Raw genomic sequence first — 12,046 nt, forward strand, 5'->3', positions numbered from 1 at the left:
TGTCTGGAACCTGGATGGCCAGGAATCTGATTTGGATGCTAACTAGAACACGTACCGTGAACCCTGGCATTGAATCCTAAGCATTCTTTTTTGTTTGTTTTTTTAGGAAGATTAGCCCTGAGCTAACATCTGCCACCAACCCTCCTCTTTTTGCTGAGGAAGACAGGCCCTGAGCTAACATCCATAGCCATCTTCCTCTGCTTTATATGTGGGATGCCTACCACAGCATGGCTTGCCAAGCGGTGCATAGGTTCACCTGGGATCCGAACCGGTGAATCCTGGGCCACCAAAGTGGAACGTGTGCACTTAACAGTCGAGCCATCAGGCCGGCCCCAATCCTAGGCATTCTTTTGATTTATTTGGAAAAAAGTACCACAGGTAAGTTGAGGAGTCATTTCAGTTCTGCTGCTTTTCTTGCCCTTTGACCATGAATGTGATGGTGCTGCAACATGGAGTAATTCATACTGAGGTCATGGTAATCAGTTTACACTGTAGGGTGTAAGATGAGTTGTGTGCGGGCAGGACATTCCCCCTTAATCATCTATGTATTGGGAACCCTAAGTCTCTGGCTGGAGGAAGAGTGCGAACGTGACCTGACCAACTTTGATTTGTTAGGAGTCAAGAGTCCTGGGACATGACTATCAGACAGATGGTTGGAATTCTGGAGCAGAAAATGGAAGCACCAGGATGAACACGGTAGTGGTGAGTGGGAGAAGGAGTTCATTCATTCATTCAAAACGTATTTCCTGAGCTCCTTTTACATACCAGGGACGTTCTAAAACCTGCGGATAAATAATGAGCAAATTTCAACATGTTTCTCCCTTCAATGGAGTTTACAACCTAAAGTAGTGGACCGTAAGGTGGGGGGTTCAGGCACTCCATGGTTTGAGCAAGACAGTACAGTCAGGAAACAACCACAAGTGCAGAGTGGAAAACGCTACAATGGAAACCAAGATACACAGATTAACTAAGACCTGTCTGTCAAGGAGCATGTGGAAAGGCATCCTTTGGGGGATAGGAATAAAATATTACAACTTTATATTTATTTTTACTTTAAAATAAGAACAAATTAATATTTAATGCATGACTTGAGAGTTATATAAATCCTTAATCAAAAATAAAAACAGATATTTTGGTAGTGTGGGCTTAAAACATTTTACTGACAGGTGAACACAAAGAAAACAATGGAGCGTGGTGTAAAACTTGAGATTTTTGGAGTATCAAGTTAAATTCGAAACTTTTAAAACCTGGAAAGACAGAACTTGGAGAGGGTGACAGAGAGCTGAACTAGCTCTGGTCTTGGGCTGCTGGCAGAAGAGTGAAGAATAAAGGAGATAACTTTGTCCCACTTACACCTCTAGCGAATGCTTTTCACAGGCCCCTTGACAGAAAGTTCCCAGTTAATGTGTGTGTCTTGGTGTCCACTGTAGCATTTACCACTCTGCAATGGTAGTTGTTTCCTGACTGTATCATTTTACAGGGGGAGGTGGTCCTCGAAGGTTTTTATTCCTAACATCTAGCATAGTATCTGACAAACGGAAGGCATTCTGTTTGTGGAGTTGAACGGCAATTGACTTGTTACAAATCTCAATTATTTGTGTATGTTTAAATTACCTAATTTGCATATAATTTGTGCACCTGTATTCCTACTGCAGCGGCCCAATGCCTGGGACACAGCTGGCACATGATAAACATTACATTGTAAACATGTAAAACAATAAATTTGAGTACATTAAATGGTTGACTCGATGGAGTAGGAATACAGTAAGAAAGCATAAGGCCAAAGGACTTCCGGGCCCTGACAGGGAGAAAGAGTAGGATACTAGGGTGATGAGGGCCTTAAATTATCCAAATATCAATGAAAAACAGCAAAGATCTTCTATTAGCGCCCTGAGCACACAGCACTTCGTGTTCAGTGCTTAAATTCGTCCAGCTGAAAATACCTCACTTACTCCATCACCCTTCCTCCTTTTACAAGCTTTTGGAATAATTTCTAGGGTAGAAATGGAGTTGGTAGTGACCTCTAAGGGAAAATCAGAACCCCTAAGAAAAATCACGGTAAATCTATCACAAGGGAGTTCAGCTGTCCCACGTTTCGAACGCTTTTTTGGGTTGTTGCCTGATCTTGTCCAACTGCAGACCTTCGCTCCAGCGGTCCCCGTAGGCATTTAACCCTTTCAGCTAAAACCAAGGGGAACTAGAACCCTTTCAGAACCGTAGAGGAGACCGTTACGAGAGTGCGCTTCTGCCGTCCCAGCGTGGCCACACCGCCCTGCCACGCCTGGCACCGGGAGAGTCGGAGTTCAGGGCGTCGGACCTTCATTGTCGCTATTGCGCAGGCTCTGCGTTCCACGCAGGCTTATTAGGAAGAAAGGGGATAAAATTGCCCAGAGACACGTGAACCTGAGGGGACCAACCCCGGCCTCGGCTCCCCCACTGCATCGGATTCTGGAATTTACAATCACGAAAGTTCTATTGTCTCGCGATTGGCTCCGCGGCCGCATGACATCATAGCGCTTGATTCAGCCCTCGGGCCCCGATTGGCTGGCCGCGCCATTGTGACGTCACGGTCAGCCCACGTTCTGATTGTAGATACCCGGCGCCTTCCTCTTCCCATCGCCGCGGTGCCTCGCTGCCGGCGCCTCCCTCCGACATCCTTCCCGGCTCGGGCTGCCACGGGTGCTCCTGCTGCCGCCTCGCCGCTTCTCCGAGCTGCTGCTGCCGCCCGTGGGGCCAAGAGGTAAGCCGTTAGCTCTTGGAAACTTCTCCCGGGGCCGCTGCTCGGCCATGACACCCGGGCGAGTGCGCGGCCGGGACGTGAGGGCTGCGAACCGCCGTCAGCTCCCGAACCCGGGACCGCGGAATAGCTGCCGGCGCGGGCTGCGCTCCGCCCGAGTGGCGGAGGAGCCTGGCCGGCTCCGGGGGTCCCCAGTCCGGCCTCCTGGGCTCGGACCTCGGGCGCGAGGCTGGGCGCCTCGGGAGTTTCCAGCGTGATGCTGTCGCACCTGCTCGGCGCGTGGAAGTAGCGGGCTGGCCGTTTTGCACGCTGACAGCGCCGCGGGGGCACACACTGTGCCCAGACGAGGGGCAGGATGGATGGGCTTGTGCGCTCAAGTCCGCCCGCCCTGGCGGGATGAACTCGCGGATCGGAGGTCCAGGGCAGCTCCCGCTGAGAGGGAGAGCGCTCCTTCTTTGGGGAGAACAAAACCTGGGTGAGTTCGGAGAGCCTCTGCGGGGGCGCGGGTCGGGCGGGCACTAAGAGCCAGGGCGCGCCCGCCCTCGCCCCGCGGGGAGCTCCTGGAGCCAGCGATGCAGGGATCCTCCGACCTTTTCTTTTTTCTCTTCCTCCCTCCGTCTCTGCCTCCCGGCGGGAAGCTCTCTAGCCTGGGACCATTTCGGTTTTTATTAAAACCAGATAACCGCAGCCGCGGTCCTCGGGGATGGATGGGGCCGGTGGGAAAGCGCAGGGGCGGGGACTCGAGAGCGACCTGGGCGGCCCTTGGAGAGTCCGGGCGCCGGAGGGACGGGCGCGGCGCTGGAGCGGCTCAGGCCGGGGGAACCCCTGCGGTCGCGTCTGTAGCGAGTTGTAAGGAAAAGTGCCGTTGTACAGTTTCAACGTCAGCGACACTCGTTCCCCCCCCCCCCCCCCCCCCCTCGCCCCTGCGTTGCTGCCGTCCCGCCCCGGGGTGGAGAGAGCCAGGACTGGAGCAAGAGTTGTTCTTTTAAACTGTCTCGCAACTGTTCCGTGCCCTTGTGTCTCAAGGGTGGTGGTTCCCCTCCTCCTGATTGCAGTTAAGCTCATCCCCCCGGCTTGCTGATTGCAGATTTGCAGAATGCATTTGGCCAACTTTGGGCTTGGGGGTGGGTCCTGTACGGAAGAATCCAGTGCATGACTTATTAACTGGGCTGGGGAACCTAGGGGTGCTGGCGAGGGAATTGTGAGGATACGTCAGCCTTAATTCTTTAATAGCGGGACCCGTGGCAGGAAGTGCTTTATAGGATTGTCCTGAAGAGCTGATGTTGCTGGTTGGGTTTTGTAACTTGTGCCCCTAACCACTGGATAGATAACCTGTTGGTTTGCACTTGTTTTGCTTGCATATCTCAGCCTGCAGCATTGGTGCAGAATCTACAGAAACAGACAAGCCAGTTTTGCATTCGATGGCAGTCGACGACCACTTGAAATTTCCATCTGCGGTTAGGGGACAAGTGGATCCCTTTTTAGTCAGCTCAGACGCTGCCCGGGATTCCCCGAGAAAGCTCCGCGCTGGAAAGAGAAAAGTCACTCTTGGCCCTTTTAGAGTCATACTCCAGATTATAACTTATCATTGCCAGGAACTTTTTCTGTACTGTTTCTCTTTTTGCATTTTATTTTTTCTTCCATTTCTAACTTAAGACAAAAGGGAAAATGTTATTGATGGTTACAGATGGCTGATTTAAAGAATATAGAACTTTGCTGAAAAGTGAAAGTAGAAAGCACGTTCAAATTTGATTCAGATTTTTCAAGAAAAATAACTCATAACTTCAGACACTGTCCTCACCCCCTTGACTCAATTTCCCTGTCTGTAAATGGGGGTTTTGTGTTGCAGAATTGCTATAGGGATTTCAGGAGATAATAACAAATGAGAGAGCCCAGCATGGGGTATGCCAAATACTGGTTTGATCAGTGTTTCCTTCTTCCCTAATTTTTTTTCTTGGGGAAGGGGAAGTGAGGTTTAGTGGATGTGGCCAAGAACAAAGCTGTAGAATCTCAAATTACTGGGAAAGTATTCAAATAAAACTAGGTTTTCATAGCCTCGAATTCCAGTATCGCTATGAAGTCACTTTTGAAATTGAGGTAAGAGAAATGAGATTTTTTTGTTTTGGTTAGAGACCTTAATTTTTGGATGTTTGATGTTTGCAAGGATCTTTTTTTTCAGTACCTCCTACCTTGTTCTATAATTATTGATTATCCTCCTGCTTCTTGAGGTGAGTATCAATCCTTGGGTGTCTTATTTCCAACATGAATTATACAAATCAAGGCAAAGCTGTTTACCTTCTGTTAGGGTAACTTGGATGCCTAAGTAGATGGTAGACTGTGAGTGATGGTTTTACTTCCTTGTTAGTCGGCCACATCCTTCCTCTCCCAAGAAATTTTGTCGTTATTTTGAATTCCTCCTCTGTGCCTACCAACTCTTCTGTGACTGATGGCATGATCTTTGCCTTATTACCCCATAAATAAGTCTTTCTTTGTCTGTGTTGTTTTAGGTATTATGGATGTGAGCACCTTCTTAGAACATCCCTGTAAGAGGTGTTATCCCTGACCCCTTTTTGTAAAGAATGGAGAACTAAGGCCTAAAGATGCCAAGTGACTTTTCCAAATTCACATAGCTCCGTCTCCTACGTCAAGCCTGTTCCTTGTCTGTCCTTGTACTGCTAGGATTTCTTCAGTGGGCCGTGTGCCATTTATGTAACTCTGTTACTCTGTAACTTAAAAATCTAACCTCGTGTCTAAAGGCCCATCTTCAAGCGATCTAAGATGAACGGCTTGTCATCTTTCAAATCTGCCTAAAATCTGTTCCCTTCTGTTAGCCCATACTTGATTCATTCTTTCTATTAATTCATTGCCTTGTCCGCTACTGAGTGTGTAGTGTGTGTGTGTGTGTGTGTGTGTGTGTGTGTGTTGGCGGGCAAGGTTGTCTATAAAGTGAAATGACACAGTTCCTGACTCCAAAGGGCATCTCAACTAGCTTACACTTTAATCCTTTTATACCCATGCTTAATCTACACTTTGGACCAAATGGGAGCCAGAAGCAGTTCTGGGGGCACTTGTCTCACTGTATCTAGAAAGCTGTGTGGCAGAGCTATCCGTGTGAGACATCTCAGTGCCAAGCACCGCCAAATTGGGTAGGATGCTTTCAGTGGGAGAGACAGAAAACCCAACTCAGAGGGGTTTAAGTGATCACCTGACCCGAAGAGTCTTGAGGGCGGAGGGCAGAACTTTTGGTCTGCTTCTCTGAAGTCCTCTCAGATGTTGTGTCCATAGCCTCGTTTTGCAAGGTGACCGCCAGCGACAGTCCAGGTGCGCAACCTGTCTCCCCGCCCATTACCGTGTTCTCATGTGGGAACTTCCCTTCCCACCGCCTTACAAAGAGGGTCCCTGGCCTTGAGCTGATAGACTTAGGCCTTGGTTCTTGAGGTAGTAACTAAAACAGTGGAAATCTGATAACCTGGGGCCCATCCCAGAACTGATGAGGTATTGGAGGAGGCCAGGGCAGTGATGAGGCCCCACCTGGAGCCACAGCCATAAGCACAGACCGAAGAGAGCTAATTGTACGCGCTTGTTCCTGGGATAAGATCTGTGGGACGTGGAGACCAGTTGGATTTCGAGGCTGAGAAGAGGAACGGTGCTCTTAACACACTGCGAGGTAGAGGAAGCATGGTATTCTAAAGGAGAAAGAGGAAGGGTTGTAATCAGGTGGGGATATCCTAAGGGCCCAGGCACATCTCCAGACAAGCCATTTCTTCCCCACCAGTCCTAACTCCTCTGCACAGGCTCTGTCGGCCACTTTGTTTTATTGCCCTTCTGCGAGTTTGTGTTTCCACCACATTTCATCCACTTTCAGAGACAGTTTTTCATATTTTAACATAGCGCGGTAGAGATGCAGCTTATAATCAGTGGCATCTGAGAATCACGGCAAGCACTTGTCCGCATTTTAAGATGTCTGAGGGGACTGGCCCCGTGGCTGAGCAGTTAAGTTCGAATGCTCTGCTTCGGCGGCCCAGGGTTTTGGCAGTTCGGATCCCGGGCGTGGACAAGGCACCATTCATCAGGCCATGCTGGGGCGACGTGCCACATGCCACAACTAGAAGGACCCACAACTAAAAATACACAACTGTGTACCAGGGGGCGTTGGGGAGAAAAAGGAAAAATAAAATCTTAAAAAAAGTCTGAAATCGGGATGCTTCCCACCTTTTAATGAAGTATCAGTGAGAAAAGGAAACTCCCCGTCTTGCTAAAGCTCCTGCGGCCAGTTGCTGGCAGAGCCAGGGGGTGAACACCATGGCTCCTGGGCTCCCTCAGTCAGCTGGGTTACCTCACCTCACATGCTAGGTATTAAAGTAAATGTTGCCTCCTGGTAAAGGATTATGGTAAAGCATGTGCATGTTTCTTTGTTTGTTACAAGTGAACTAATTTGAAATGGTTGGAAGGCAAAGTTGTTCAAGTCGGGTGCCTCATCCTTGGATAGAACCCGGCTGCCATGGTTTCTTGTTCTAACTTGCCACTGGCCATAGGAAAATCGACTCTGGGCGTTGGTCTCTTCTTTAAAAATGAAAGATGAAACTCTGGTGGTTTCCAGGCCCCTTTCAGAACCACTGTTTTTCATTTTCACTTTTGCTAAGAGCAAATCCTTGGTTTCTGTTTGGCCAGGCATAGCAAATGAAAGGTGAGAGCATTGAGGTCTTAGAAAGGTATGTGTCCGAGTCAGTGATGGAGGGGGCCGGCCCTGGAGAGAAGGGGCTAAGTTCGCGAGCTCCGCTTGGATGGCCCAGGGTTTCACTGGTTTGGATCCTGGGCGTGGACACGGCACCGCTCGTGAGGCCACGCTGAGGTGGCGTCCCACATGCCACAACTAGAAGGACCCACAACTAAAATATACAACTATGGGGCCGGCCGGTGGCGCAGGGGTTAAGTGCGCACGTTCCCTTCAGTGTCTCTGGGTTCGCGGGTTCGGATCCTGGGTTCGGACATGGCACCGCTTGGCACGCCATGCTGTGGCAGGCGTCGCACATATAAAGTAGAGGAAGATGGGCACGGATATTAGCTCAGAGACAGTCTTCCTCAGCAAAAAGAGGAGGATTGGCAGCAGATGTTAGCTCAGGGCTAATCTTCCTCAAATAAATAAGTAAATAAAATATACAACTATGTACTGAGGGGGATGTGGGGCGAAAAAGCAAAAAAAAAAGATTGGCGACAGTTGTTAGCTCAAGTGCCAATCTTTAAAAAAAAAAAAGAATCAGTGATGGAAATACAGTTTTCTCTTCAAGAGGCTAAACAGAACTGCTGGACATGTTCTGGTCTAGCAAAGTGAGTTGGTTAGGAAGGTAACCTGACCTAATTTTAAGCTTCTGTAATAGAACCCCCTACCCAGCCACTCACACCCCTGACCCCTATTTCAACACGTAAGTGCTAGCATTACCAAACTGTTAGTTTCCCACTGGGCTCCCTCTGGTGTGTTTCCTCCACAGAAACATTTTTATTTGACTTGTATGCATTTGCTTTTAGAATTGTGTGGTCCCTGGGTTTAAAATAGTCAGACTTGGTGAGTGTTGAGAAAGACTGAATTCCCCCCAGCTTGCACCAGTCTTGTTTGAAGCACAGTGGTGTGGAATGTCTTAGATTCCTTATATCTTAAGTTAGACTTTTATACCTTTTGTTTGATGTCTTCTTGCTGAGCGGGATTTAGGAAGTAGTGTCTTATTTCGGATTTTTAGTGCTGGTACTGTCATGCTCTCTCTAGTTAGGAGAGTAACCATTTTCTTGAAACACACCTGCAGTTTCTAACTGTAATCCTTGTGCTAGGTTAGCCCCCTCCTGCTGGCACACGCTGGTTACAGGGTCCACCTCTGTTAAGTTCTGCCTTTGCCCTTTTCTTTTCCCATTGTCAGCAATTTCTCCCTGTCAGAACTAATCTCTTAGAATCCCGTACTCAACAAAGCTAATTAAAACCGTCCTGGAGAGAGTTGGCCGCTCAGGTCTTTATTTTACCTGAGTTATTCTGAACCCCAGAGTTCTGTTCCCCTTCTGTCTTGGCACAGCAAATGCTACTGTGCAGTAATTATTAGGAATTTCTCCTTCCCCAAAGAATAGTTCTCATGGTACCAAATTCAGTAATTGTTCATTGGCTTCCCTGGGAGTTTGGCCGTGTGGTGCCTGTCCCTCAGGGTCGTGTTCAGGGTACCTCTGCTTCCGTCTTTGGCAGAAGAAATAAATTACTGTAATAGTTACCGAAGTTGCTGACATCTCCATCTGCCCTCTTCGTGAGCTTGAGTTTGTGTCTAACAGAGCTTCCAAGCAGTTCTCCCTCCTGTGGATCGGAGGTGCGTTTATAAGACCGTCTACCATGCTTTCTTTTTGAGTAAGAAAGCTCTAGGAAGCCTACTGAAGAAGGTGCCTTTCAGGTTAGCAGCCACACCTCTGGACAGGGTTCCCGCCCTGCTATTTGGGGCTGTATTGGCTGGGGCGGGTGAGTCACTCCCGGTCTCTGAGGCTTCTGTGTAGAACTTGAGGGGGCTGATACTTGTGCCTACTTTGGAGGATGGTCAAACCACCAGTATTATACCTGAAAGTTACGTGGGGACCGACTTAATTTGATGAGCATGGTAAAAAGATCCTCTGTTGTGTAGGATGCTCATGGAAGCATTGTTTATTATTAGCAAGAGATTAACAGTCTGTACAGTAAATGTCCTTCAGAGGAATAAATTGCACCACAGCTAGGCAGTGTCATACTTTGCGGCTTATAAAAGAATGAGGCTGTTCTGAGGGTACTGAGTCTATAGCTGCTCTGTACCGTATACCAGGCACACTGCTAAAATACTCTGCATATATTCGTTCATTTGGCCTCACCAAACCCCGTGAGTGGGTACCCCAGTTTCACAGATGAAGAAACTAAGGCACAGCAAAGTTAAGTGAGTTGTTCAAGGCTCCACAGCTAGTAGGTGGCAGAGCTGGGATTCACACCTGGGCAGGCTGGTTCACTGTGCTCAAAGCTACCTGCTGTGCTGTGCATCTGTTAGCCCTAACTAGTAATCTTTGCATTTGCAGCTCTGGATACAGAGCTAGGGGAAACAAAGTAGGGTTTCTTATTCAGTACATTTTGGAAGGTTGACAGTATAACCAGTGTAGGACTGTTGACAGCAACAAAACAAAGGTTTGGACAAAGACAGCTAAAGGGGACTAATATTGAGGTTCACTCCTTGAAAGGGTGACCTTCTGTTTCTTCTCAAACTCCTTTTTGAGATATTCTGAACTTAAGCCTCTTCTTTTTGGTGTAGTCAGAAGTGCAGCACACAGCAAGAGCTGTGTAATTATCGGTCTGAGAACTCGGTGTTCGAAAGCTGGCTGGATTAGCCTGACTGGTCAAGGGCGTCTAGCGGTGGCCTCCTTACCTGGCCCTGGCTCCACCTGGGCTTCATTAACAAGGTGTATAATCAGACCTGAGAGGTGTGGCTGGCAGGGAAGGGCACCTGAATCCTCCAGGGAGCTTCTGTCTCCAGATTGGCTGGTCTCCCTTGGGTGGAGGTGGAGTCCTGTGTGTTTGAGAACATCTCCTAGGTCATTCTGACAGGCCTCCTGAAGGGCCACGTGTTCAGGCTGAGATAGATCTTCCGCACCAAGTTCTCTTGGGAGTCTTAGACTCTTAGAACTTCTTCATTTTCTTTCTGGGTGTGGGTCACTGGGGTGGACATTTTGATGGCTATAAGCACCATAATTCCTAAAATAAGAGGATCACAAAATTCACAGAATGGCTTGTATATTAACATGGAATGTGACCAGGTGATGGAACAACTGTTGACTTTAGACACCCTTCTATAGAAGAGATGAATAAGTGATGACTAGATTGTGTTTGCTTTAAAAATACCACGTCGTAGCCGACTTACATTTTAACTCTGCCTGTCTCTCTCCTCCTTCACCCCCACACCCAAACAACAGTTACAAAATGTGGATGTTTAGATTGAGTTTAGAAAAAGAAACGTGTTTTCCTGTCACATGCCTTATTTACGTTCCACCGGTTTGAATTTAAATCTTTTAAGACATTTTCTCTTGGGGGGGGCGGGGTGCATGACTCATCTTTGTTAATTACGTTTCTCCGCCCTCCTTTACTTTCACCTGAGGCTGTAACACTGCCTTTGTAGATTTTGTACAAATTAGCATATCACTTGAGAGACTGCAATCGGATAAGAATTATAAGTAGGTGCCCGTACCAGAAAAGTTGCTTAAAAGCCTTTTAAAGGTTTGTCTCCCCATTCTTTGCAGTGCAGTCTCATTTAGATCTTAGGAATATGGTTAAAATAGAGCTCAGTCTCTTTCAGCCCAGTCTTTCAGTGAATGGTTAGAGGCCTGCGTGGGCTCTTGATGTCCATGATCTGCTTTGGCCGTTGGCTGTCTTCTCCACAGCTGTGCTTCAGCTGAGAAGGTGGTTGCCCTGTGGAACTGGTTAGAGCTTCTTCAAAGAGCCCCTTAAAGGTAGCATCCCAGGACTTCTGTGTCCCAGGAGACTGCTGTAGATACCGTGGTTGCTTCATTTGCCCAGCAGCTCCTTTTTGTTTACTTTGCAAGAAGCAGTAGGTTTGGACTCGGCTCAGTGACCCCCAAAGGAAGGTGGCCATGACTGCAGTGCCTAGGGAGGTGGGTGCTTTTCATTGAGCCCCTGGTACAGTACTCCAAGCTTGACGTTGTTGTCTTTTTGAGAAATGGGACTGGCATATTTAATTGGGCTGCCCCAAACTCAAGATTTAGATGAATAGTTGCAAAGAACTGTTGGAAGACCAACTTCGATGGGTGATCTCCTTGCCCTTGGATTCAGTATCTGTCCACGCACCCATTGTGCATCTCAGATATTTATCTCTAATCTACTCCTTTCTTCTGAGCTCCAGATTCATAACTTCTTATCAGCTGCGTTCTCCCGCATGCCCTACAAACCTCTCTCTTCTTGGCCACCATGGTCAGGAGCGCTACCATCCACCGGTTTGCCCAAGCCATCAAGCTTCTCTCTCATCTACCACGTCCCTCCCTGCCTCTGTCCAGCTGTTAGTCAGCAAGTATTGTCCATTCAGGCTCTGCTCTGTCCCTCTCCGCTGCCCTCCCCACCCCCATTGTCCAGCCTTCACAGCACATCAGTCCCTTCCTGGCTGACTACAGTTTCTCACTGGCTCTTTTCTGTCTCCCTGTGTTCTGGTCCCTACTGTATAGTCAGTTCTGTAATCTGTGCTAATGGCTGGGTGCAGGTGTGTATGCCTTGATAGCCTGAGAATATATATACACCTCAGATGAGCCCACCTGGGCTGG

General features: G+C 48.2%; 1 protein-coding gene across 2 annotated transcripts in view; it reads left to right on the forward strand.

The window, feature by feature from the left end:
- The first annotated feature begins 672 nt into the window (after positions 1–672).
- Positions 673–12,046, forward strand: part of ELOVL5 (ELOVL fatty acid elongase 5) — a 69,583-nt gene continuing 58,209 nt past the window's right edge. Inside the window, exons 1-2 of one of the 2 annotated variants that reach the window (XM_046639262.1) lie at positions 673–702; positions 2,593–2,740. In XM_046639262.1, the coding sequence (XP_046495218.1) occupies positions 688–702; positions 2,593–2,740 (163 nt within the window). In that variant the 5' untranslated portion in view covers positions 673–687. Of the gene's footprint in view, positions 703–2,592; positions 2,741–3,118; positions 3,213–12,046 lie in introns of those variants that run through there. The other variant, XM_046639264.1, reaches the window with a different exon arrangement.

The sequence above is a fragment of the Equus quagga genome, chromosome 15 (assembly GCF_021613505.1).
Source record: "Equus quagga isolate Etosha38 chromosome 15, UCLA_HA_Equagga_1.0, whole genome shotgun sequence".
Taxonomy (NCBI): domain Eukaryota; kingdom Metazoa; phylum Chordata; class Mammalia; order Perissodactyla; family Equidae; genus Equus; species Equus quagga.